Source organism: Phacochoerus africanus, chromosome 12 (genome assembly GCF_016906955.1).
Source record: "Phacochoerus africanus isolate WHEZ1 chromosome 12, ROS_Pafr_v1, whole genome shotgun sequence".
Classification (NCBI taxonomy): Eukaryota; Metazoa; Chordata; class Mammalia; order Artiodactyla; family Suidae; genus Phacochoerus; species Phacochoerus africanus.
In genome coordinates this window covers 30,028,743-30,051,120 of record NC_062555.1, presented here as the reverse complement: position 1 = coordinate 30,051,120, position 22,378 = coordinate 30,028,743, and the positions used below count along the sequence as shown (strand labels likewise).

The 22,378-nt window shown below is 49.6% G+C and overlaps 1 protein-coding gene across 11 annotated transcripts in view; it reads right to left on the bottom strand.

The window, feature by feature from the left end:
- PPP1R12B (protein phosphatase 1 regulatory subunit 12B) overlaps positions 1-22,378 on the bottom strand; it is a 172,094-nt gene that overhangs the window by 105,214 nt on the left and 44,502 nt on the right. For 3 of the 11 annotated variants that reach the window (XM_047754853.1, XM_047754849.1, XM_047754850.1), the window contains exons 3-12: positions 22,082-22,200; positions 15,069-15,228; positions 14,054-14,198; positions 13,047-13,121; positions 10,677-10,756; positions 9,860-10,050; positions 7,369-7,481; positions 5,281-5,481; positions 4,420-4,502; positions 3,333-3,443 (exon numbers count right to left, since the gene is read on the bottom strand). In XM_047754853.1, the coding sequence (XP_047610809.1) occupies positions 3,333-3,443; positions 4,420-4,502; positions 5,281-5,481; positions 7,369-7,481; positions 9,860-10,050; positions 10,677-10,756; positions 13,047-13,121; positions 14,054-14,198; positions 15,069-15,228; positions 22,082-22,200 (1,278 nt within the window). Of the gene's footprint in view, positions 1-818; positions 1,029-1,086; positions 2,806-3,332; positions 3,444-4,419; positions 4,503-5,280; positions 5,482-7,368; positions 7,482-9,755; positions 9,772-9,859; positions 10,051-10,676; positions 10,757-13,046; positions 13,122-14,053; positions 14,199-15,068; positions 15,229-16,063; positions 16,095-22,081; positions 22,201-22,378 lie in introns of those variants that run through there. The other 8 variants (XM_047754855.1, XM_047754857.1, XM_047754852.1 and 5 more) reach the window with 8 other exon arrangements.

The window sequence follows — 22,378 nt, the reverse complement described above, 5'->3', positions numbered from 1 at the left end:
TAAACATATACCCTAATCACACACTACTAATATAAGTAACTTAACTACACAGTACTGGTATAAGCAACACACAGTACTAGTATAAGTAACCTATCAGAAACTTATCCCTTCATTAGGGAAAGAAACCCACAACCTTACAGCTCCTAGCCAGACACCCCATCAGTGGTGTGCTTGCAGCAACACTGCCCTCGCTGACACTGTTCGTTTGCGTCAGCTGTAGAAACAAGACCCAGAAGCGAAGTCCCTTTGCTGCAGCCACAGGAAGATGGCCTCTGAGCGCACTGACAGCACAGCTCCAGGCACAGCTGAGGTTCTGCTCCACCCTCCCCACCTTCCCCGGATAAGCAGAAACCATGGGGACAGCATGCGGGACAGAGTCCAGACGGACACAGAATTTCCCACAGCGTGTCCGGGAAAGCACTCACGGGCTGGGAACACTCGGGAGGCTACTGGAGGCTTCTGGAATGACAACTGGCCTCCCTTTTGATCTAGGTTTGAATGCCACATTCCAAAAAGACTAAAGAGAAGAAGAGATTCCTGCTAGTAATTACTGGAGAACTGATTTAAGTGAAACGGGGATATCTGACCCTTAAATTGTGATCACAGCTGTCGGGGTGACTGAGAGACGAAAGCAGTCGTGTTGAGGCCTAAACATACCGTACAATGACGCAATGAGCAACTGCTGACTGGCTAAACCGAGTCAAAGCAAAGGCAGCCTCACTGCATCACAGACATTTTCACAGGACTCCAAACCTCCAGACATCATCCAGAGGCATCCGCTTTGATGAACGCAGCTCAGACGGCTCCGGCGGCCTTACCTGCCGTGGCGCACAGACGCAGCAGTGTCTGCACTGATGGGGGCGGGGGAAGAAGAGGCAGGCTGCCGCCCGCTGCCCCGACCGACCGACCGACCGAGGGGTGGATGGACCAGCGGTAATGGGTGAGGCAGCAGGAGGTGGACTGCGACTGGCTGAAAGGTAGGGGCTGGAGGGACCACTACTTCTACCACCTGAATCACTGCAAAACAGCACAGGGTCAGGTCACTTCCGCAGGACACGCTGCGCACCGCCCCCGCCCCAGCACCGCCTCCCCACCCAGACCGTGCCCTCCAGAGGGATGGAGACAAAGAGAGTGCATGACAACCGGGAAGTGGAGAGACCAAGTCCAGCTAGAGCTGGGCCCTGGTGGCAGGCAGACGCCTGTCAGTCACCCGACAGGCGAAGGGGGCAAGTGACCAGAGAGGGAGTGCAACCAGGGGAGCAGGGAGCAGAGCACAGGACCGAAATGGGGGGTCTTGCCAGGAAAAGGAATCCCCAACAACCCCCAAGACAAAGAGTCATGCAGCCCAAGTGCCTGCCTGATACGGAAGCAGCACCGCAGAGGCTAAAGAGAGATGCAGAATTCCGGCGCTGTGGAGCGGAGCGCGAGAGAGGGGGCAGAGGTGCCCTGGGGTGGGGGGCGGGGAGCGGTTTACATCTAGAAAGCAATGTCCTGTGGCAAGAGGACGGCTTATCTTGGTTTCAACTGAGGACAGGAACCATCTCAGGGGCATCAAAAAGTTACCCGGGTTAGAATTTTTAAAAAAAACTTCTTGACTACAATAGTAATCAAACACGTGATGGGGGTGTGTGACCAAAAAAAGCCAGGAAGACTTAAGTGAATGACACATTTTACTGGGGTATATGAAAGCAATTTCTGCCTGAAAAATAAGAGGTGAAAGTTTCTGAGGTTTGGCATAGCCCGGGATGACCAACGTCTACTCACGCTGTCTTTTTGAAACAGTGACTGCATGTGCTTCTTTCCTTTTGAAAGACCATAAAATAAGATTTGTAGGATGAAAAAGTCCTATAGAATTATGGAAGAAAAGCTTTGGAAATCCAATGTGTAAAGCAAGTTGTAGCTATTTTCTCAAAATCTCACAAAACTGGGTAGTTTTCCACCCTCAAGAGAAGCAGGGGAGCCCAGGGCCAGCATCCCCTGCCCTCTGCTCACCATGACTATGCCAACTGCATCGATCACACCAACACTACTCACTCAATCCACTGGCTACTGATCTGCATCATGGAAATATGCAGCCCCCCCCACAAACAAGTCCATACTTGAACATTCCACGGCAGTGTCATCTTTCCTAAGGCTCAAACATTATTCCCTTAGAAAAGTTTTCTTGGTCTTGGATGCAACCACAGGGAGTAAGAATGCATCTAGACAGACTAAAGCCTTACCCTCGAAGACAAAGAGGTGTAGCCTCTGAAGCCAAAGCCGGAGGCTGTGGACGGAGCTTCAGTGAGATCCCTGCACTGCACCTGCACCAGCTCAGGGTAGAGCCCTTTCTTACAGATGTGTCTGCAGAGCTAAGGATATGAAAGGGCAGCAGCGGCTGTCCGATTTATGGGCTTACTAGCTCCATGTCCCACCTGGCTGACAAGATCAGGTGAAAACAGGTTTTGATCCCAAACACAAAGTCCACGGCCAAAGCCTGTTTGTAGGGTAGCCAGCCAATCGTCTAAACAACCTGGTAATGAAGGCCGTGGCAAGAAGAGGTGGCGGGAGGGGTTAGAGAGAGGAAGTGAAGAAAGAAGTCAGAGGAAGCAACGGGAATCAGATTCTTCCACATCAGCAGCAAAGCTCAAATTAAAATATTAAGTGTATACCTTATAGCTTAATGGCTCTGGCAAAGGTGCTCTGCTTGCTGGCTGGGGCATGGCAAAGAACACAACTGCAGAAAGGGCACACAGATGAGACAAGGGGAGGGAAACCCAGGTACCTTCTCTGCACCAAACTGGCGAGTTTCAAATCTTGATGGATCTGAGGGCCATTAAAAGTCATAAAAAACAAAACAAAACAAAACCAACTCAAGTCCCTAAATTAACGGGCTTCAAAATGAAACTTCTTTAATGCAGTCGAAAACTGTCTCCATTTCCCCCTCCCTCACACGGGACGGGCCCCCCACCCCACCTCCCTGCAGAACATCATTTGAGATGAGGCCACTCGAGCCGTGCACGTAGGACAGCTGGGTCGCGGACACCTGAAGTCCGGTCCTGCTCAGAGACTAAACAAAGCCCTAACTGGCTGAAGATACCACGCGACTGAAGGGTGGAGACTATACTCGGGTTTGTCTGTGGGGAGAATATGGATTTAGCTTATGCTAATCCGGTTAGAAGTAGAAATTAACGTTAATTTAAAACGAGTTAAGATGTTTCTGCCAGGAAATCTAAAAGCAATTCATTTCTTGATTCACTCTTGCGGTGCTAATGGAGTATAAAAAGCATGCGGTTTTTCCCGACGCCCGGGGCAGCATAAAGGGGAAGCAGGCCCACCCGCACACGCGGTACCTTCTCAGGTAGGTGGACATGCAGGTGGACGGGGCAGGTGTCTGCGGGACCTCATCCCTCCACAGCGGCCGCGTGTAGGAGCCGCTCCTCACCAGGTTAGCCGCTGACTCCCTGGGGGGGCAGGAAAGGAAAACAAAACACTGAGTCCCACTACCAGCTTCCGTCCCAGTCACGATGCAAACTGGGAGAGAACGGCCAGGTGGCAAAGATCACCTTTCCAAGTGATCCTGTTTATACACCCGTTTTCTTGTACAGACAGAGGACTAGTTAGGTATTACCGTCGGCTTTCTTTGGGGTTTTTTTTGGCCACGCCCAGAGCCAGGGATTGAACCCGTGCCGCAGCAGTGACAACACTGGACCCTCAACCTCAATAGGTACAAATCCTTCCACTGAGGGTCTCCAGCCCTTTGTTGGGGAGAAGTCCCTTTTGTCCTTCATTTAGAAGACTTTGCAGGTCAGCCTCCAGAGGTGGGGTGCTCACATTGAGGAGGAAGGGGATGGCGGGGAGGAGACAAGTCACAGAAGGCTGTTCGGCTTTGTCAACGGAGAGCGTCCAGGAGAGGCTGCAGCAGCTTCTAACGACAGCTGTGAACGCAGGGTCACCCAGGCCACCCAGAGCAGCCCTTCCCAAACTTAGTGTGCATTTCAATCACCCAGGAAATGTCTGGAAGTGCAAGCCTGACTCAGCAGGGCTGCATTTCTCACAGACTCCCGGGCACACCTGTGCTTCTGGCTGGAGGACGGCACCTGGAGAGCGGCCATACCTCAAATCCCCATGTCAGTTTAACTGATGAGGAAGACTTTATCTACTTACAAATTAGAAGTCGATCAATTCAAGTAAATAACAACGTTTTTAGTGTTTACCACAGGACAGGCCCCGTGCTCGGCACAAGGGTGCTTGAGAAACCTGCGGACTCGGAGCCTACACTTACAGAGCCAGCCGGTGGTTCCTAAAGACAGAACGTCTACGCTGGACTAGGAGCCTGGAGGGTGAAGAAATGGCCAAGCCAGGGAGCCAGGGCCGGGGGCGCACTGAGCAGGAGGAGACGACGCAGAGAGAAGGAAGGCCCCCCGCTGCCAGGAGTACCTGTTCTCCTTCTCCTCAGGGTCGGGGGTGCTGCTGAGCCTCCGGGGCACTAGGGAACTGAAATAGCTTTTGTTTTCTCTCTCCTGTAAAATCAAAACGAGTAAAGCACAGGGGAGGAACAGTACTGACACAATTAAGACATTTTGGGTAGAAAAGCAGAACTTAATATACCTACGTACTCTTATTTCTAGATTTAGTACCAATTCCAGTTTGAGTGGTATCACAAAAGGTCAGCATTCAAAAGCTTCTCCCTAACTTTCCTCCAATAAAAACCAACATGGAGGGAAATAATTCTCAGAGAAAAGTCAGGAGAACCAAATTAGGAAAGAGCAGCACAGACCACACAAAGCCGATGGAACCTTTGAAAAGCCACAAACTGAAAACTGACTCTGAAGTTCTTTTTTTTTTCTTTTTAGGGCCACCCCTGTGGCAAAGGAAGTTCCCAGGCTAGGGGTTGAATCAGAGCTGCAGCTGTTGGCCTACACCACAGCCATGCCAACACCAGATCCAAGCCATGTCTGTGACCTACATCACAGCTCACAGCAATGCTGGATCCTAAACCCTCTCAGCAAGGCCAGGGATTGAACCCGCATCCTCATGGATGCTAGTCAGGTTCTTAACCTGCTGAGCCACTACGGGAACTCCTGACCCGTCTTTCTGCCCTAGGTAAGGAGAGTAAGGAAGAATGAACAGAAGAAAAAGGACCTTGTCCTTTTTTTGGCCAAGCAAATAATAGCAAGCCAAGAGCTACCTGATTAATCACCGTGCCTGTCTCCTTTTAAAGACTGTGTACTTCCAGGAGCAAACTAGACAATATTTTCACTGGTTCCCGAGGGTGACCTTTCATGGAGGAAACCGCACCTTATCCCTGTCGCCCAACAGAGCAGAAATGCGGGGACTGGATGCCGAGCGGCAGACGGACGGGCCGCGGTCCCGCAGGGCCTCCCTGGCAGTGGCCGGCTCGCTCAGCGTGCTCTGGCTGCCGGTCTTCCTGAGTCCCAGTCTCCACGAAGAGGGAGACTCATCTTTGGGCTCTTCCGACTTGTTGAAGAGGCTGGAGAACTGCGAGGACAGAAGCAGAGGAGAGAGGGGAAAAGCCAGGTCCCATGGTTCTGCCCACACCCGGCTGAGCTCTGCGGCCCTCCCCACCTGGCCACCACCAGCACCGCACGAGGCCTGCTTCTCCAGGCCACAAACAGCCTGAGGTGCTCGGGCTGCTCTGAGACCTCAAACAGCACGGGCTCCACCTGTGGGTACGTGCTGACCCCCCCTCCCCACCCCTCACTCCCTCTCCTGACCCGCTGTGGGGCTGGGAGCAGGACACCTCGCTCCAGGCGTCAGCGTGCCCACCTGTAAACTGTGGCAACGAGCTTATCCCTCCTTATAACCCACAGGGGTGGGAACGCACCAGGTGGGCCAATGTACAGCGAAGGGTCAAGGTCCTGGAATGAGCCTGTGGTGAGCTAACTGACGTTAACACCCATAAAAGCACCTAAAGGCCACTCCATTCAAACTCTGATTGCTTATTACAAGAAAACGGTTATTTGATCTGGGGCAGAAGTCCTAAGCATTTCAGTGTTCAGCCAGCAACAAGATTACCAAAAAAAAAAAAAAAAAAAAAATTGGTAGAAGTCACAGAGTTGCCGGTTTTTAAATTCTGCCAAGAGGACATCTTCCTAAAACATCACCATCTCCAAGATCATCACTTCATGTGAAAAAAGAAAGTAACTTTAACATCAGAAAAGAGCTTCACAGGGAGCTGATGTCTCATCCTGCTGAAAAGCATGGGGACCATCAGTTTGGCGCTGGCCAGAGGCCGCCTGGGCACTCCCGGCCTGAGCCTAGCAGCCCGAAGCCTGCTGTTGGGTCTCAGGGCCTCTGCAGGAAGGCGTCAGCCCTTCCCCGGAACCAGGCCACCGCCAGTGCCTGCACCCCCGCCTGAGCACACCTCCTCTTTTCTTCGCAGCTGCAGCTGCGTGCCACACATCCCTCCCAGCTTTGTGGACTCAAGCCTGCCAGCGCTTCCTAAGCCACCCTGAGCCTCAGGGCAGAGATGTCGGACTGGCACTATTTCAGCAAAGCCGCTACGTGTGGGTGTGAGCTTGTGATTTTTAATGTAGTATTTTTCCTTTGAGGAAGCAGGTGATCTCGTCACACCCAGAAGCAATGGGAGTGTGGGTCACAACCAAGAGATGGGCACCGACCCACAGCCAGGCGGCCGTCTCGCCTCCAGTAAGCCCACCTTTCCAAGTCAGGAGGCCTCAGAAGGGTGGTAAAAGCAGAGCTCTCAGGGCCTTCCAGGAGGGCAGGCCCATTCCTACCCTCAGCATCAAGTTCTCACAAGGCCCGGGGAGGTGCGAGAGGCTGGGCAGCATTTCAGCAAGAGCTTTCGGCCCTGCCTCATCAAAACCCTAAGACCTCACTCAGGAAGCCAACATTTGCAACAGAAGTAGCAATAGAGAGCAGCCATCAAAACCGAGCAGGCTGGATGCTGGCGAGCTGTACACACGGCTCAGCTTCAGACACGAAGAAAACAGAACCCACGACTTTCCTTGGTCCCGGACCATGGTGGCCTGTGCCATCAAAACACACTGCCGCCGAAGGTGCGGATGGGGTTAGAGTTTCTTAAACACACTATGGACAGTGTCTGGGTCCAGTCCCCCAAAGCCACACACCAGAGCCCTAGCCCCAGTGTGGTTACCTCTGGAGACCAGGGGGCTGTCTGGGAGCCAGGAAGGGCCTTGCCCACCTGGAACCCACCAGCACCTGGGCCTCGGACGTCCAACCTCCAGACTGTGAGAGGGACATCCTACATTTAAAGCCAGCCAGCCTGTGGTATTTTGTTACGGCAGCCGGAGCAGACTAAGAGAGGCAGGAATGTATCTTTAAGGCCTTTCTAACTGTGTCACTACAATGGGGAGAAACCCAAATTAACTCCGCAATACTCACTCTCCTGGCTGAAGAGGTGGTGAAGGTGTTCTGTGCTGGTGCTGGTATCTGCTCCACAACGCTGCTCTTGCTTCCAGAGTGGGAATGGTTGACAGTGGCTTCTGGCTTTTTATCTGTTATTTAAAACAAGAAACAACAAGTACCTCTATGAAAACCTGCTCTGTGTGTGTATGTTCTTTTCTGCTAACAGAAAAGGTTTACCCATTAACAAAAACTGATCGTGAAGACTGTGTGATGCTTGGCTTCAAACTAAGATGCAGCCCCCTGGCAACTGCTGGCTCTTGTAAGAGAATAAACTCAGTGGGACCCCTGTCCTGGTCTCCACCTCCGATCCCACACGGACAGCCGATGACGTCCACTGGTCGGGAGAATAATGACTACTCCTGGGGTCACAACAGGAAGTGAAGAAACAAAGGATCACAGAGGGTCCTGAGGCAGGGACCCCTCGTGACATTAACAGGAGTGGCCCCTCACGCTCACAGGGCCGTCCACTGAAGCACAGCCAGCTGTCTGTCCGTCGCTGGCACAGGCTGCACTAGGGGCTGCCGGCCTTCTGGTCCCTGGGCTCCAGCAACCCACGTGTGAATTACCTGACAGTGTAAAGCCACATCCTAGATGTGGACACTGGGCAAGTTGCTCGGCATATCTGAACTTCCACTTTCTCACGGATAAATGGGGGATTCTAATCCTTATCTTAGGGAGTTGCTATAAAGACTAGAGACAAAATGTTTTTAAACTGCGGAGCTCAATGTCTGGCCATGTTAAGTCCCTAGAAAACAGTTCATGATGACTGTTACCGCTTCTGCAGTAACCGAACACACAAGGCAGTCTTTCAATACCACCCGAGTGACCCTGCCCTGAGAAGCCCACCACCCACCACCCGGAGAGAGGACCGAAGAGCCACCCCCCAGAGCCCTTCCAAACCACCCACCCATAAAACTGGGGGCATACAGAGTTGTTCTAAGTGCCTCCAAGTGTTGGGATGGCTTGTTTTGCAGCATCAGATAACTAAGACACCAAACATTTAAGTTAAATAGGTAGAGGAAAGGGAAAAAATAGAAATCCAAATCAAACTGCTCACATTTACCTCCAAACAATATTCCTTACAACTCTGTGTATATGTAAGACACATGGAAGCCATCATTTTATGAGGCTGTATTTGTGGATCTTTGGAAACAGGAGAAATGCCCTCAGCAAGTGCTGGCTCAGTGTGTGTGTGGGACCAGGTGTGTCACCTGGAAGGTCTGGGTAGCACCTGCCCCCACAGCCCCTGCCATGCAGAAGGCCCTGCACCGGCACAGGAAGGACAGAGAGACCTCCGACACATAGCACCTCCTGGCGCTGCCGTCCCTCGCTGGCTGGGGGAAAACAGAGCCGAGGAGAGAGAAACAGAACTCACTCAAACCAAGCAGCCCAGTGTGAGGATGGGCCCAAGCAGGAGGCCACTGCCACATCCCAGCAGCTCCCCCACTCCCCTAAGGGCTGGGCAGCCCCACAGCTCCTCCACTCCCCTAAGGGCTGGGCAGCACCCAGGACGGAGCTCAGAGCAGGTCCAGACACCAGTCCAGATGGCTCTCGGTAAAGACATGTAAGGATTCGGTAAATAACAAGCACAGAAAAGACGGACACTGCCACATCTTGACAGGTGCTACACGAGCAAGCGGTGCTGCCGAAAAGAATTCCAGTCTAGGGAATAAGAGGCATCTCCTGACGGTGTGGATCTCTAAGTTCCTCTGAGGACCTTCTGCAAGCCTTAGGCTGAGACGGGGAGGGGTTGGGGGGAATGCAGCACTCTCCCGCACCAGAGGGAACCGGGAAGCAGAATGAGCGCTGTCTCCATCACAGGACGTCAGCCAGGGCAGAGTTCAGGGGAAACAGACTCCACTGTGAACTCAGGGTGGCCCTCTGCCTGCTAACTTGGTCTTCGCACTGGTGACACTTCAGCGTGTGGGCTCAGATCTGGAGAGGTGGTGTCCCAGGGGCGAGGGACACACCCTGTGAATCCTATTATCGCTAACTCCCAACTCTGCACACAATGCCTCTGTGGAGGAAACTTCCATGCAATAAGACCCAGGGTCTCTCTTCTAAGTGCTCACCCAACCATGAATCAAAACTAGAGGTTAACTTATAGCCTGATGTCTGCCGTGCTCAGCCCCCCACTCTCACAGTAGGATCCTGCCTTGAACACGATAAACTCAAGCAGCTCCATGTCATATACATTATCAGTAAAAGTCACAAAGGTGGAAATGATTCTGTTCCTTCTACCATCCCCAAAACAGGAACTGAAGAAGCTTCTCATAATGAGAAGGAAAAATAAAAAATATTGTGAGATTCTATTCAGGAGATCAGTTAACCTGGGGTTCCTGCGGAGTCCCAGCATCACCCGCCTTCTGACAAGCAGTGACCTCCTGAGCTCTGGGGACACAGGGTCTGGGTGTCACCTGCCTTCGGTGACCTCCCTCTGGGGGCACAGGGTCTGGGTGTCACCTGCCTTCTGACAAGCAGTGACCTCCCGTGCTCTGGGGACGGTGAGTCTCGGCATCACCCGCCTCCTTCTCAGTTTCTGACTCTGAAGCTTCGTCTTCACCTTCATCCTCTGAGCTGGAGCTGCTGGACTCTTTGTCTTCGTCCTCCATCTCTTGGGACTTGCATGTCTCCTCCTCATAGAGCGTCTTCTCTTTGCTGCATTAAAGGTGACAGTTGGAGTGTAGCTCAGAAACGATGAACAACATCCTAAGCTCACTGATGACCAGGTATAAGGAGAATAATCTTTAAGCCTCAGTGTAGAAAAAATAACAGAAATATACTCAAATCGTCCTTCCCATATGCCTTCCTCTAGACCCCAGGTCTTCTGCAGACTGAGGTTTACTATGTGACTTCGAGCAGAACTTAAAGAGGTGGAGCCTGCTCAATGCCCAGGAGACAAGAGGGCTATGAACCAGGATGATGACTGAGTAGGTAAATATTTTTAAAAAATCACCTGAGAAATGCGGACTGAGTGCTCATCACATGCCAGGACCACATTGGGCAATGGCAGGGGGGTGAACACCACACACCCCAGGTCAGAAGTGCTGGTGAGGGAAGCAGCTGGGCCCGTGAACCGAGGCTGGTCTCAATTCATAAAGTTGAAACACGTTCGCCCACCCTGTGTCTTCCCCACATGTCAATGCCACCTCCTTGCCCCTCGAATGTCCCCACATGTTGGAGGATTGTCTGGGCCAAACTGAACGCAGGGTCTCCTCCCCGTTAGGCTCTGCTGAGCACACCACACAGCAGCCTGTCACTTCTCTCAGACCCGCATGTCTTACTTCTTAAAGAGCCGGCTGTGCAGCTTGCTGTTCAGGTCTGACTCAATGAGCTTGTTCCGTGTCTCTCTCTCACTTCGAAGCTGGAAATCGAGAACACAGAGAAGAGGGAGACGGTGACTGCTGGTGAACAATGGGCAATGATGAGAAGAACTCAAATGGTCCTGGGCCCACCCACAGGTGGGGCAAGAACGGAAAGGCAGACCTCAGCGGGTCTCCTCCCCCAGGAAGACCTGACAGAGCAACGTCCTTATTCCAGGTAGGGGAGAAAAGCCACACGTTAGAGCCTTGTGAAAACTTCCCCGTCCAAGAGCCAAACCCAACCCTCCAAAAAAATCCTAGCCTCTGGAGGCTAAAATGCCAGAAGTAATTGGAAAGAATTCTTTATGCCTTTATACACTGAATTGAACTGGTGACCACTCTAGAGAAGAAACAGGTCCCAAATGGGAAATAAGCCTTTAGCAAAGACCGTCTGGCACTTAGACACAAGCTCTACACACACGTATTTATACCCCTGACTCGAGTCGGGCGGGGCAGGATGGGCGCCATTCCCAGGAATCAGGTATTACTCTGCTTCAAAACCCCAACCACACTGGGTAACGGCACCCGGGGACTTGCCACTGTTTCTGAAACTTCTATGTGAGTCTCACCATTATTTCAGAATAAAAAACTTAAAAACCACAAAACCAAATAGTGCATAGGACCACCTCACATTAGGAAGGCTGCAGCCACTAAGAAACAGCAGGAATGCTGAGTTGGGAAAGTCCAAGCTTTCCATGATTCCAACTGCTTGTCAAAGGAGATGAACGCACTGCCAGTTGTGCCTGTCTGCGCTCTGTACCTGCAGCCTTCCTGCCAGGTGAGCAGGGTGGCGTAGGTGCTGGGCACGGGGCAGTGATGCAGTTGCTCTGAATCCCTGGGGTCTCTCACTGAACCATGTGGCCCTTCCATGCGGAACTGCCCTAAGCATCCCACATTCTCCTAGACTGAGGTCACGTGCTCTGAGCACAGCCCATGCGAAGGAAATACAGGTCAGTGGGTGATTTCCTTCTGTCCTCCCTGCTCACGCAGGAGACCCTCACGGCCGCCCCCCCACTCCCCCGCCATGTGACTGCCTTTATCCTCCTCATCTGCATTACTCACCCCTCCTACTGGTAGGGTGTGACTTATTCCCAGTGCACCTGCGTACTGGGGGGGGGGGGGGAGGCGGGGGGCTCTCCACGCTGCAGTCTGGGCCATGATTAATACATAGGCCTCCCATGCTGCCCCAGGAGGGAGGGCACATGCTATCAAACCCTCAAAGATTTAGAAGAGGAGGGGGGTGAGGGCTGAATTTTGGATATTTGGTAAATCTGGAACAAGTACCAATCACTAACCAAGCACCATCCAATGCCAAATATTTTGCTTGCATTTTAAGAAAGAAATATATTCTTTTGTGGGTTGTATATTCGTCCCTGTAATCAACTTCTTTTATTTACTTATTTATTTTTAAATTTTTTGTTTTTTTAGGGCTGCACCCACGGCATTTGGGAGTTCCCAGGCTAGAGGTCGAATTGGAGCTTCAGCTGCCAGCCTACACCACAGCCACAGCAACTTGAGATCTGAGTCTTGTCTGCAACCTAGGCCCCAGCTCACAGCAACACCGGATCCTTAACCCACTGAGCGAGGCCAGGGATTGAACCTGCATCCTCATGGATCCTAGTTGGAATCATTAACCACTGAGCCACGAAGGGAACTCCTTCAACTTCTTTTAAATAAAGAAGTCCTTCTAGGAGTTTCCCTTGTGGCACAGTGGGTTAAGAACCTGACAGTGTAAATGAGGATGCGAGTCTGACCCCTGGCCTCGCTCAGTGGGTTAAGGATCCTGTGTTGCCGAGAGCTGTGTCGTAGGTCAAGGATGCAGCTCTGATCTGGTATTGCTATGGTTGTAGGCCAGCAGCTGCAGCTCCAATCCGACCCCTAGCCTGGGAACTTCCCTATGCTGCAGGTGGGGCTGTGAAAAAGAAAAAGACAAGTCCTTTCAGTCAGTAAGCAGAGGACACTTACAAGATGTCCTCCACTCCGCTATTCCCTGTTTGGAGGAAACTGACCTGAACACACCGGATTCATTTTCTGGAACTTGAGAGTAATTATCAGTTCACTGATTGTCATGTTTAGCTTCCAGCCGCTTGAAGGCGGTATGGTAATTATAATGAGAAAACTTGACTTTTGATGATTTCTGGACATCATCTTCTCATTGACTGTGGGCAGCTCCTGAAGGGAGGGAGCACTGTCCTTGCCGGAAGGCAGGTCTGTCCAATCCCACTCTCAGCAGACCCAAGCAGGCTGCTGTGGACCGCAAGCTGTTACAAAAAGCATCAACCACAGACTCACCACGCTCTGCTTCTTCTGGAGCATCTCCAAGTGCTCCACAAGACCCTCGTCGGCCACATCAAACGGGGTCTGGCCCTGGCAGAGGAAACAGAAGCAGCCATCATGCGACTTCATCAGAGAGAGTCAAGGCTCACTTCCTGCCTCTGACCCAATGACAGCTGCTTCCCCAGCTAATCTGACCTACACGGTGGCAACGCTTTCATGAAGCACAACAAATAGCAAATCTGAAAAACAGAGGTTTACAGAGTAAAACAGTGTGGAGGGAATCCCCACATCATTCCTAGTGTTTGCTGCCTCTTGGCAAATAATCGATGAACGTCTCTACCTGTGCTGCTCTCTCACACAAGCAGAGGCACCTGCTCGTAACTGCCAGGATACATTCAATATAGGGCTCTTAGAAGCCTGAGAAGGGGGTCCAGGGCAAACACACTGAGGACTGTCACGGGGATGGTCTGCCTTTAAGAGAGAGGAGGGTTACCATAGGACATGGCACAGTCAGGGACCCTGACCCTACCTGAGAATGAGCCCTGGGGCCAGGAGCCACCTGAGTTCCAAGTAAAAGCCCCATGTCGGGACTCCGAGGAAACCCGCAGGGACAGGGGGAAGACCTGCAGGGCTTCGGGACCGCTTGAGGTGAGGCTGGCAACCCTCCAGCAGCTGCAAACTCCAAGATCTCATCTAATGACTGGATGTGAACAGGGCTCGGCCCTTACACTCTCTGAGTTAAAGGTAAGACAAACTATTTCATGCCTCACCACTGACGGGGGCCTCGGGCACTAAGGGCAAATATCTTTTTCTCCTGTTTGTTTCAAGGGTTTCAACCTATACAGAACCAGAAGATGGGCTCAGTGGAGGTTTATCTGCATGGCGAGCTTGTCCGTGCTAGCAGTCGGGTGGGGGGAGGGGGCAGGACCACAGCTAGCAGCCACATGCACGCCTCTGGGCAGCAGGACTGGTCATTTAACCTCTTGTTCCAGAGCCTCCTTTTGGAGGACAGGCCTACTAACCAGCTTGTTCCTGACGTCCATGTCACAGAGGGCTTCCGCCAGGATGGAGCAGGCCTCCTTCACCCCCCAGTGTGCAGCCGCATGGAGGGGGGTCCAGCCGTCATGATCCTGAACATTGAGTTCATAGCCAGCCTGAATCAAGAGTCTGAGAAGAAAACCCCAATCGGGGCATTTAGGGGCCCCAGAGCACAGCTCTCTGCCAAATCAACTACTGGCTAAGTGGTACTGCAGGTTCTGGCCCTGAACCTCGGGGTCCTGGGGTTACCTCCATCTTCTAAGGCACAGCTTAGGTTTCAGACTTGCTGCATGAAATTCAGTCACATACGGTTTTCAACAAACCCCTTGGAAAGGTCACAGCACACACACCTGAGATCGGCCAAAGCCCAGTGCAATGGCCCAGTCGCACAGCCCTGTCGGGAAGTGCTGACCACTGTCCAGCGCAGGGAGGGGTCTTGACTCCAGCAGGCACTCAGCTCCCTCCCTCACTTCAGCACCCTCACTGTCCGCTCTCCCGCCACTACCTCTGCAGGGGCGTCTGCAGGGACCTCCTGCTGCCTCTGCTGCTAGAAGCCAGCTGTGCGTGGGGGGAGGTGGCTGAGACCGTGGGCCTCCAGGGCACACCCCAAGCCAGCAGCGGGTGTAGGCATAAAGGAGGAGGGCAGGCCTGTGCTTCTCCAGTGGGGCCCTGCCCGCTCCAGACCCGCTCCCTGAATCTGACGGACCCAAGCAGAGCAGCACCAATCTGCTCGGAACCACGTGTCACAGAGGAGAAGGTAGGGATACTGATGGGGGCGATGGGGCCAGGAGACCAGGCAAGGTCACGTGCAGGCTGGTGCACCCCAACCCGCTTCACGTCACACACCTCAGGGAGAGCCTAGAGGGATGGTGACCAGCACATCCACGAGGAGAGACAGCGCCATCACAGAGGGGGATGGAAGGGAACACACCAGGCTAAGATGAGCTGGCCCTGCTCCCGAAGCCCAGCCCCACCCCAAGTGAGGCACACGGACGTCACCTGAGGACTTCAGAGTAGCCCTTGGCGGCGGCCACATGCAGGGCGGTGGCCCCGGAGCAGGCTTGCCTTACATCCTCTATTTTCCCACTGTTGAGCCATTGTCGGGCGTCCTGCAACATCCGCTGCTCCTCTTCCTTCCGGGACTGCACCAGGTCGACTCCTGCGGGGACCAGACACGGACAGCCAGCGTCATCGCAGGTCCATGCCAACAGGGCGGGACACTTTCCTCAGATTCAAAACATACCCTAAAATAGCCACCGACAGACAGCGGTTTAGTCATCAGGTTGGGCTGGCATCAGAAGTACTCTTCATTGACGAGAACCTCGGTGTTTAGAGACCTGGCAGTGGTTTATTTACCAGGGTTAACTCACCAGGTTAAATACCATGTGATGGCAGGGCCATTAAGGGACCACACTGAACAGCTCTTAAAACTTCAAGAACATCAAGACCCAAGGGGATATTACTAAGTTTACATTATAACATTTCTACAGAGTCCTTTCCCGTGCTGCACCATTTTAGGTGTCCCCACGGTCACCGACGTGAATAGAGCAGACATGACTGTCTCCACGCGTAGATGAGGCAATCAACACACGAAGGTGAGGCACTCACTGGAGGGACCTGAGAGCCCCCACAGGGACTCTACACCTTAGAGCCCCGTTTGCTCCACCCTTCCACTCAGTGCACCTTAAGCCTGGCCCCCAAACCTGAGTTCCAGTTACATTATACCAAAAAGGTTAAGCACCTCTCAAGTTCATTTCCCTCTGTAGGGAACTACACTGGCTGAAGCTGGAGAATCTAGAGCAGGTGAGGTGATGGGCAGTTAGACCTCCAAGGAAATGCACTGTGGCTCCTTTAAAACATGGACCAACTCCCAGGCCTCCCACAACTCTCCCACGCCTGCGCAGGGGGGATGGGAGCCAGGCAGGGCACTCCCCACGACATGAGATGACCTCTGTCCGCTGTACAAGCAGGCCTGGCAAGGAGTTCACACTCACCTGTGCTGGATCTGCTCCCTTCCAGCTCACACTGTAATGAGAACCAAAAAACTACCTAAGGAGGACGTGCATGATCTGGGGAGTATTGATGGGGTGAAGGGGTAACCGATTTATTTTATTTCTTCTTTTTTTTTACAGCTTGATTGAGATATGAGAGACATGTAACACTGCACAGGTTAAAGGCGTACAGCGTGGGGATGTGATACTCGCCACAGCAGAGTTATTTAATACGAGCATCATCTCACATAACTGCCCTTTCTCTTTTATGGTGAGGATATTTAAGATCTCTTAGCAACTTTGGCGTATATAACACAGCACTGTTAACTGCTGTTACCACTGGAGATAAAGACTCCCCAGGACCTGCTCATCTTATAACTGGGACAGGGGTCCCTGTGAACAACACCTCCCCCACTCCCCAGCCCCTGCAAACCACCATTCTACTCTCTATTCCTCTGAGTGCAGCTTTTCTAGAGTCCACATACCAACCAGCAAGAGCGGACAGGGTTTGTCTTTGCCTCACTTACTGCACTTAGCGTGATGCCCTCAAGGTCCATCTGCAGTACTGCATACGGCCGGATTTCCTTCTCTCTCGCTTACATACAGTAGATACACACCTCATCTTTATCCTTTCAGGCACACACCGACACTGGGGCTGCTTCCACATATTGGCGTTATGAATAATGCTGCACTGAACATGGGCATGCAGATATCTTCTTGAAATTCTGGTTTCATTTCCTTCGGATATATACTCATAAGTGGAACTGCTGGATCATATGGTAATTCTGTTTTTAATCCTTCGAGGACCCTCCATATTGTTTTCCACGGTGGCCGCACCAATTTACATTCCCACCACTAGCACACAAAGGTTCCCTTTTCTGTACATCCTCACCAACATTTGTTATTTCTTGTCTTTTTGATAACAGCCACTCTAACAGGTGTGAGGTCACATCTCAGTGTGCTTTCGATTTGCATTTCTCTGGCAATCAGTGATAGTGAGCATCTTTTTATGTGCCTATTGGCCAATGGATGTCTTCTTTGGAAAAATTTCTATTCAGTTCCTCTACTCATTTAACTGGATTGTTTGGGTTTTTTGTTTTTTTGCGGGGGCGGGGGGGGGGGGACCCACGCCCATTGCATGTGGACTTTCCCAGGGCAGGGATCAAACCCATGCCACGGCAGCCACCTACATCACAGCAGGATCCTTAACTTGCCAAGCCATCACAGAACTCCTGCTATTTTTGCTCTTGAGTTGTACAAGTTCCTTATATATTTTGGGTATTTGATCTCTTATCAGATATATGATTTGCAAATATTTTCTTCCATTCCATAGGCTGCCTTTGCTTTTTGTTGGTTGTTTCTTTGCTGGGCAGAAGGTTTTTAGTTTGATGTAGACCCACTTACTTATTTTTGCTTTGGTTGCTTGTGCTTTTGGTGTCATATCCAAAAAATCATTGTCAAGACCAATGTCAAGAAGGTTTTTCCCTGTTTCCTTACAGGAATTTTATAGTTTGAGGGCTTATGTGTATGTCTCAATTCCATTCTAAGTTAATTCTTATAAGGACATAAGATAGAAGTGCAATGTCATTCTCTTGCACGTGATTATCTAGTCTTCCCAACACCATTTATTGAAAAGACTACCTTTTCCCAATTGAGTTCAAATAGCAGTTGACCGCATAGGTGGGGGTTTGTTTCTGGGCTCTCCAGTCTGTTCCACTGGTCTGTGTGCCTATTTTTATGCCAGCACTACATTGTTTTGATTACTATAGCTCGTAATCAGGAAGTGTGGTGCTTCCAGTTTTGTTGTCCTTCTTTGGCTATTCAGGGTCTTTTATGGTACCACAAAAATTTTAGGATTGCTTTTTCTACTTCTGTGAAAAGTGCTATTGAAGTTTTAATAGAAATTGCACTGAATCTATAGATGGCTTCAGGTAGCATGAATGTTTTAACCATTTTAATTCTTCCAATCCATGAACAGATGGTATCTTTCCATTTATTTGAATCTTCCTCAATTTCTTTCATTAAAGTTTTACAGTTTTTAGTTTATAGGTCTTTCACCTCCTTAAAATTTATTCCTAAGTATTTTATTGTTTTTGATTCTATTGTGAGTGAGAATTCTTCCTTTACTTCCTTTTCAGATGTCATCACTGCATACAAACACAACTGATTTCTGTATATGGATTTTTGTATCCTATAACTTTACTAAATTTGTTGATTAATTCTATTTTTTTGGAATCTTTAGGATTTCCTCCATGAGGTCATATCATCTGCAAAGACAGTTTTACTTCTTCCTTTCTGATTTGGAAGCCCCCCCACTCCCACCTTTTTTTCTTCCTTTGGCCTGGCTGGGACTTCCAGAACTATGCTGAATAGGAGCAGTGAGAGCGGGCACCCTGTCTTGTTCCTAATCTCAGAGGAAAAGCTTTCAACCTTTCACCACTGAGTATGATGGCAGATGTGAGCTTGTCATATAAGACCTTTATCATGCTGAGGTAAATTCTTCTTACATCCAATTTGTTGAGAATTTTTATCATGAAAGGATGTTTTATATTGCCAAATGCTTTTCCCGAAGCTACTGAAATGACCAAATAATTTTTGCTATCATTCTATTAATTGGTGTATCACATTGATTATGTTGACCCATCCTTGCATTCCAGAGACAAATCCCACTTGATCATGGTGTGTGACCCTCTCATTGTGCTGTTGAATGTGGGTTGCCAGTATTTGGTTGAGAAGTTTTGCATCTGTATTCATCAGGGATTTGGGCCTACAGCTTTCTTTTCTCATAGTGCACCTATCTGGCTTTGTTATCAGAGTGATGCTGGCCTCATGAGAAGAAGTGTTCTCTTCTCATCAACTTTTTGAGAAGGGTTTGAGAAGGACTGGTATTAATTCTTTCAATGTTTGGTGAAATTCACCAGGGAAACTATCTGATCCTGGATTTTTCTTGTTGTTTGGTATTGATTCACTCTCATTTGTTATTGGTCCATTCAGATTTTTTATTTCTTCCTAATTCAGTCTTGGTAAATTGCCTGTTTTTCAGGATTTACCCATTTCTTCTAGATTGTCCAATTTGTTTGCATACAATTGTTCACAGTAGCCTCTTATGATCCTTTGTAGTTCTGGGGTATCAGTTGTAATGTTTTCATTTCCCATTTATTTTAGTTTTTTTCTTCGTCTAGCTAAAGATTTGTCAATTTTGTTTATCTTTTCAAAAAAGATAAAAGCCCTTGGCTTCACTGATCTTGTCTAATGTATTCTCTGTTCTTTTTTTCAATTATTTCTGCTCTGATCTTTATTATTTCCTTCTTTCTGCTAACTTTGGGCTTAGTTTGTTCTTTTTCTAGTTCCTAGAGGCGTGAAGTTAGGTTATTTGTGGTCTTTCTTTTTTCCCTCAGGTAGGCATGTATCACTGCAAACTTCCCTCCTAGAACTGCTTTTGCGGCTCCCACAAGTTTAGTAGGCTGTGCTCCATTTTTCTTTCCAGATATTTTATTTTTCTTTTGATTTCCTCTTTGGCCCACTGGTTATTAGGCACATGTTGCTTAATCTCCACATATCTATGAATTTTCCAGTTTTCCTCCTGCTACTCCTGACTTCTAGTTCCATACCATTGTGGTCAGAAAAGATACTTGGTATGATTTCAGTCTTCTTAAATTTGCCAAGACTTTTTTTGTGACCTACCATCTGACCTATCCTGGAGAATGCCCCATGTGCACTTAGGAAGGATGTGTGTTCTGCTGTTGGAAAGATATTTTATATACCTGTTAGGTCCATCTGGTCTAAAGTACAGTTTAAGTCCAACATTTCTTCATGCACCTGTGGCATATGGAAGTTCCCAGGCTAGGGGCTGAATTGGAGCTGCAGCTACCAGCCTACACCGCAGCCATAGCAACACAGGATCTGAGCCATATCTTCGACCTACACCACAGCTCATGACAACGCTGGATCCTTAACCCATGGAGCGAGGCCAGGGATTGAACCTGAATCCTCATGGATGCTACTTGGATTCATTACTGCTGAGCCACAAAGGGAATTCCTCTTCACTGATATTCTGTCTGGATGATTTATCCATTGTTGAAAGCAGGATACCTAACTATTATTATTATCTATTTCCCCTTTTGGATCTGTTAGTATTGGCGTAATATAGTAGATGTTCTGATGCTGGTGCCTATGTATTTATGACTGTTATATCTTCTTGATGAACCAAAAGGGGTAAGTGATTTGGAACAAACCAGGATTCCACATAAAAGGAGTTAACAGTGCTGCAAAGTTAAGCATGCATATGTATACCTCTTGCAATAGACTAGACTCCTTGATGGAAGACTCATAAATTAAAACAAAAATTTCTCAAGTCGAAACTATTATTAAAAACCATATGAGTTTGTTTAGTTCCCATTGTGGTGTGATGGGATTGGTGTCCTCATGGTTACTAGTCAGATTCGTGACAGGAACTCCAAAAAGTTATTTTTATTTATTTATTTTTTTAATTTTTTTTTTGTCTTTTTTGCCATTTCTTGGGCCGCTCCCACGGCATATGGAGGTTCCCAGGCTAGGGGTCTAATTGGAGCTGTAGCTGCCAGCCTATGCCAGAGCCACAGCTCACAGCAATGCCGGATCCTTAACCCGCTGAGCAAGGGCAGGGATCGAACCCGTAACCTCATGGTTCCTAGTCGGATTCATTAACTGCTGTGCCACGAAGGGAACTCCAAAAAGTTATTTTTAAATTGTAACACCAGGGAGTTCCCATCATGGCTCAGCGGTAATGAACCTGACTAGCATCCATGAGGATGTGGGTTTGATACCTGGCCTCACTCAGTGGGTTAAGGATCCAGTGTTGCTGTGACCTGTGATGTAGGTCAGAGACTCGGGCTAGGATCTGGTGTTGCTGTGGCTGTGGTGTAGGCCGGTGGCAATAGCTCCAAATCAACCCCTAGCCTGGGAACTTCTATATGCCGCAGGAGCAACCCCAAAAAGACTAAATAAATAAAAATGAATAAATAAAATTGTAACTATAAAGTTACTCAATTCATCAGGACACAAAAACCATACAGAGGAAGGCAGTAAAAACAAGCATTTATCACTCTCTTAAGGCAGGGTTGGCATACTTTCTACTAAAGGCCAGATATTGTATTTTCAGCTTTGCAGCCCACCTGGTCTGTCAGTTACTCAACTCTGCTGCTGGAGGGCAAATGAACCTTTGGATAACATGTAAACAAATGGATATGGCCAGAATTGGCCCCACCTGTTCTACAGGGTCCTATCAGAAAAGGCCCCTGGAGAGAAATCCTTCGGAATGAAGTGGACTGTGTCAAGTGATTTAACAGAGAGACTGCACATCACTACAAACCAGGTCTGCTGAGTTTTGTGGTGGGTCTAGCAAACGTCCTAAGACCTGTTGTCCCTGCTATCTGACTAGTGCTATTAGCAACTTTTTTTTATCTGCAACTTCTTTTTTTAATTAAAAGAATCCAAAGACATCCAGCAGGAGAATCCAGACCTATTCTCTGAAACAGATTCTTTTGAAAATATAAAATAAGTATTTTGAGAGTTTATTTTTCTAAGTTAGCTTCCTGACCATAACAAACTACTGGAATAATTTTCACGGCTGGTGTGATTAAAGTCCATTTCAGAGGCTTAATAAATGCCTTTACCAGCACTGCTTTCAGCTCTCAACAAGAGAAAAGATGCAGAGTCATAAAGGGAACCTGGTTGACACTCAAATGGCCCTCTCGCCTCCACCTTTCCTTAGACCTGACAGCCGGGAGCCAGGTCCAGGCCCCTGTACACACAGGAGACAATGGAGCTCCTCACCGGTCTAATCTGCATCATTAAGGGACAGTCAGGTCACCTAACTCGACAGTGAGCACACAGTCCCCGCAGCAAAACCAAGGGGGGGACTGTCCTTTTGGCATCTGGCCTATTCCTGCCTGAGTAACCGAGGACTACAACTGCAGGCACAGCTCCGCGCAGCAGAGGCCAAGTCAGAGGGTCTCCTTGCCCCTCAGGCCCTGAGCTTACCTTGCTTCTTCACTTGCTCCAGAAGCAGATCCTTCATGGCAGGCTCTTCTGCGAGGTCAGAGGGAACTTCACCTTCACTGTTCACAATACCCACACTGGCTCCATGGTTAATGAAATATCTGTGCAGACAAGATCCAGGATCAGTATTATCTCTGCCAGTCTAGCTCTGGGGTTCTGGGCAGAGCAAGGCCTCTGTTTTGGAGTTTTTATGGTGGTCCCAAAGGAGGACCACCGGTAATTTCTCACTCAGTTAGCCTTCAACAATTAGGACAAAAGCTTCTCTGTTTCTTGATAAGC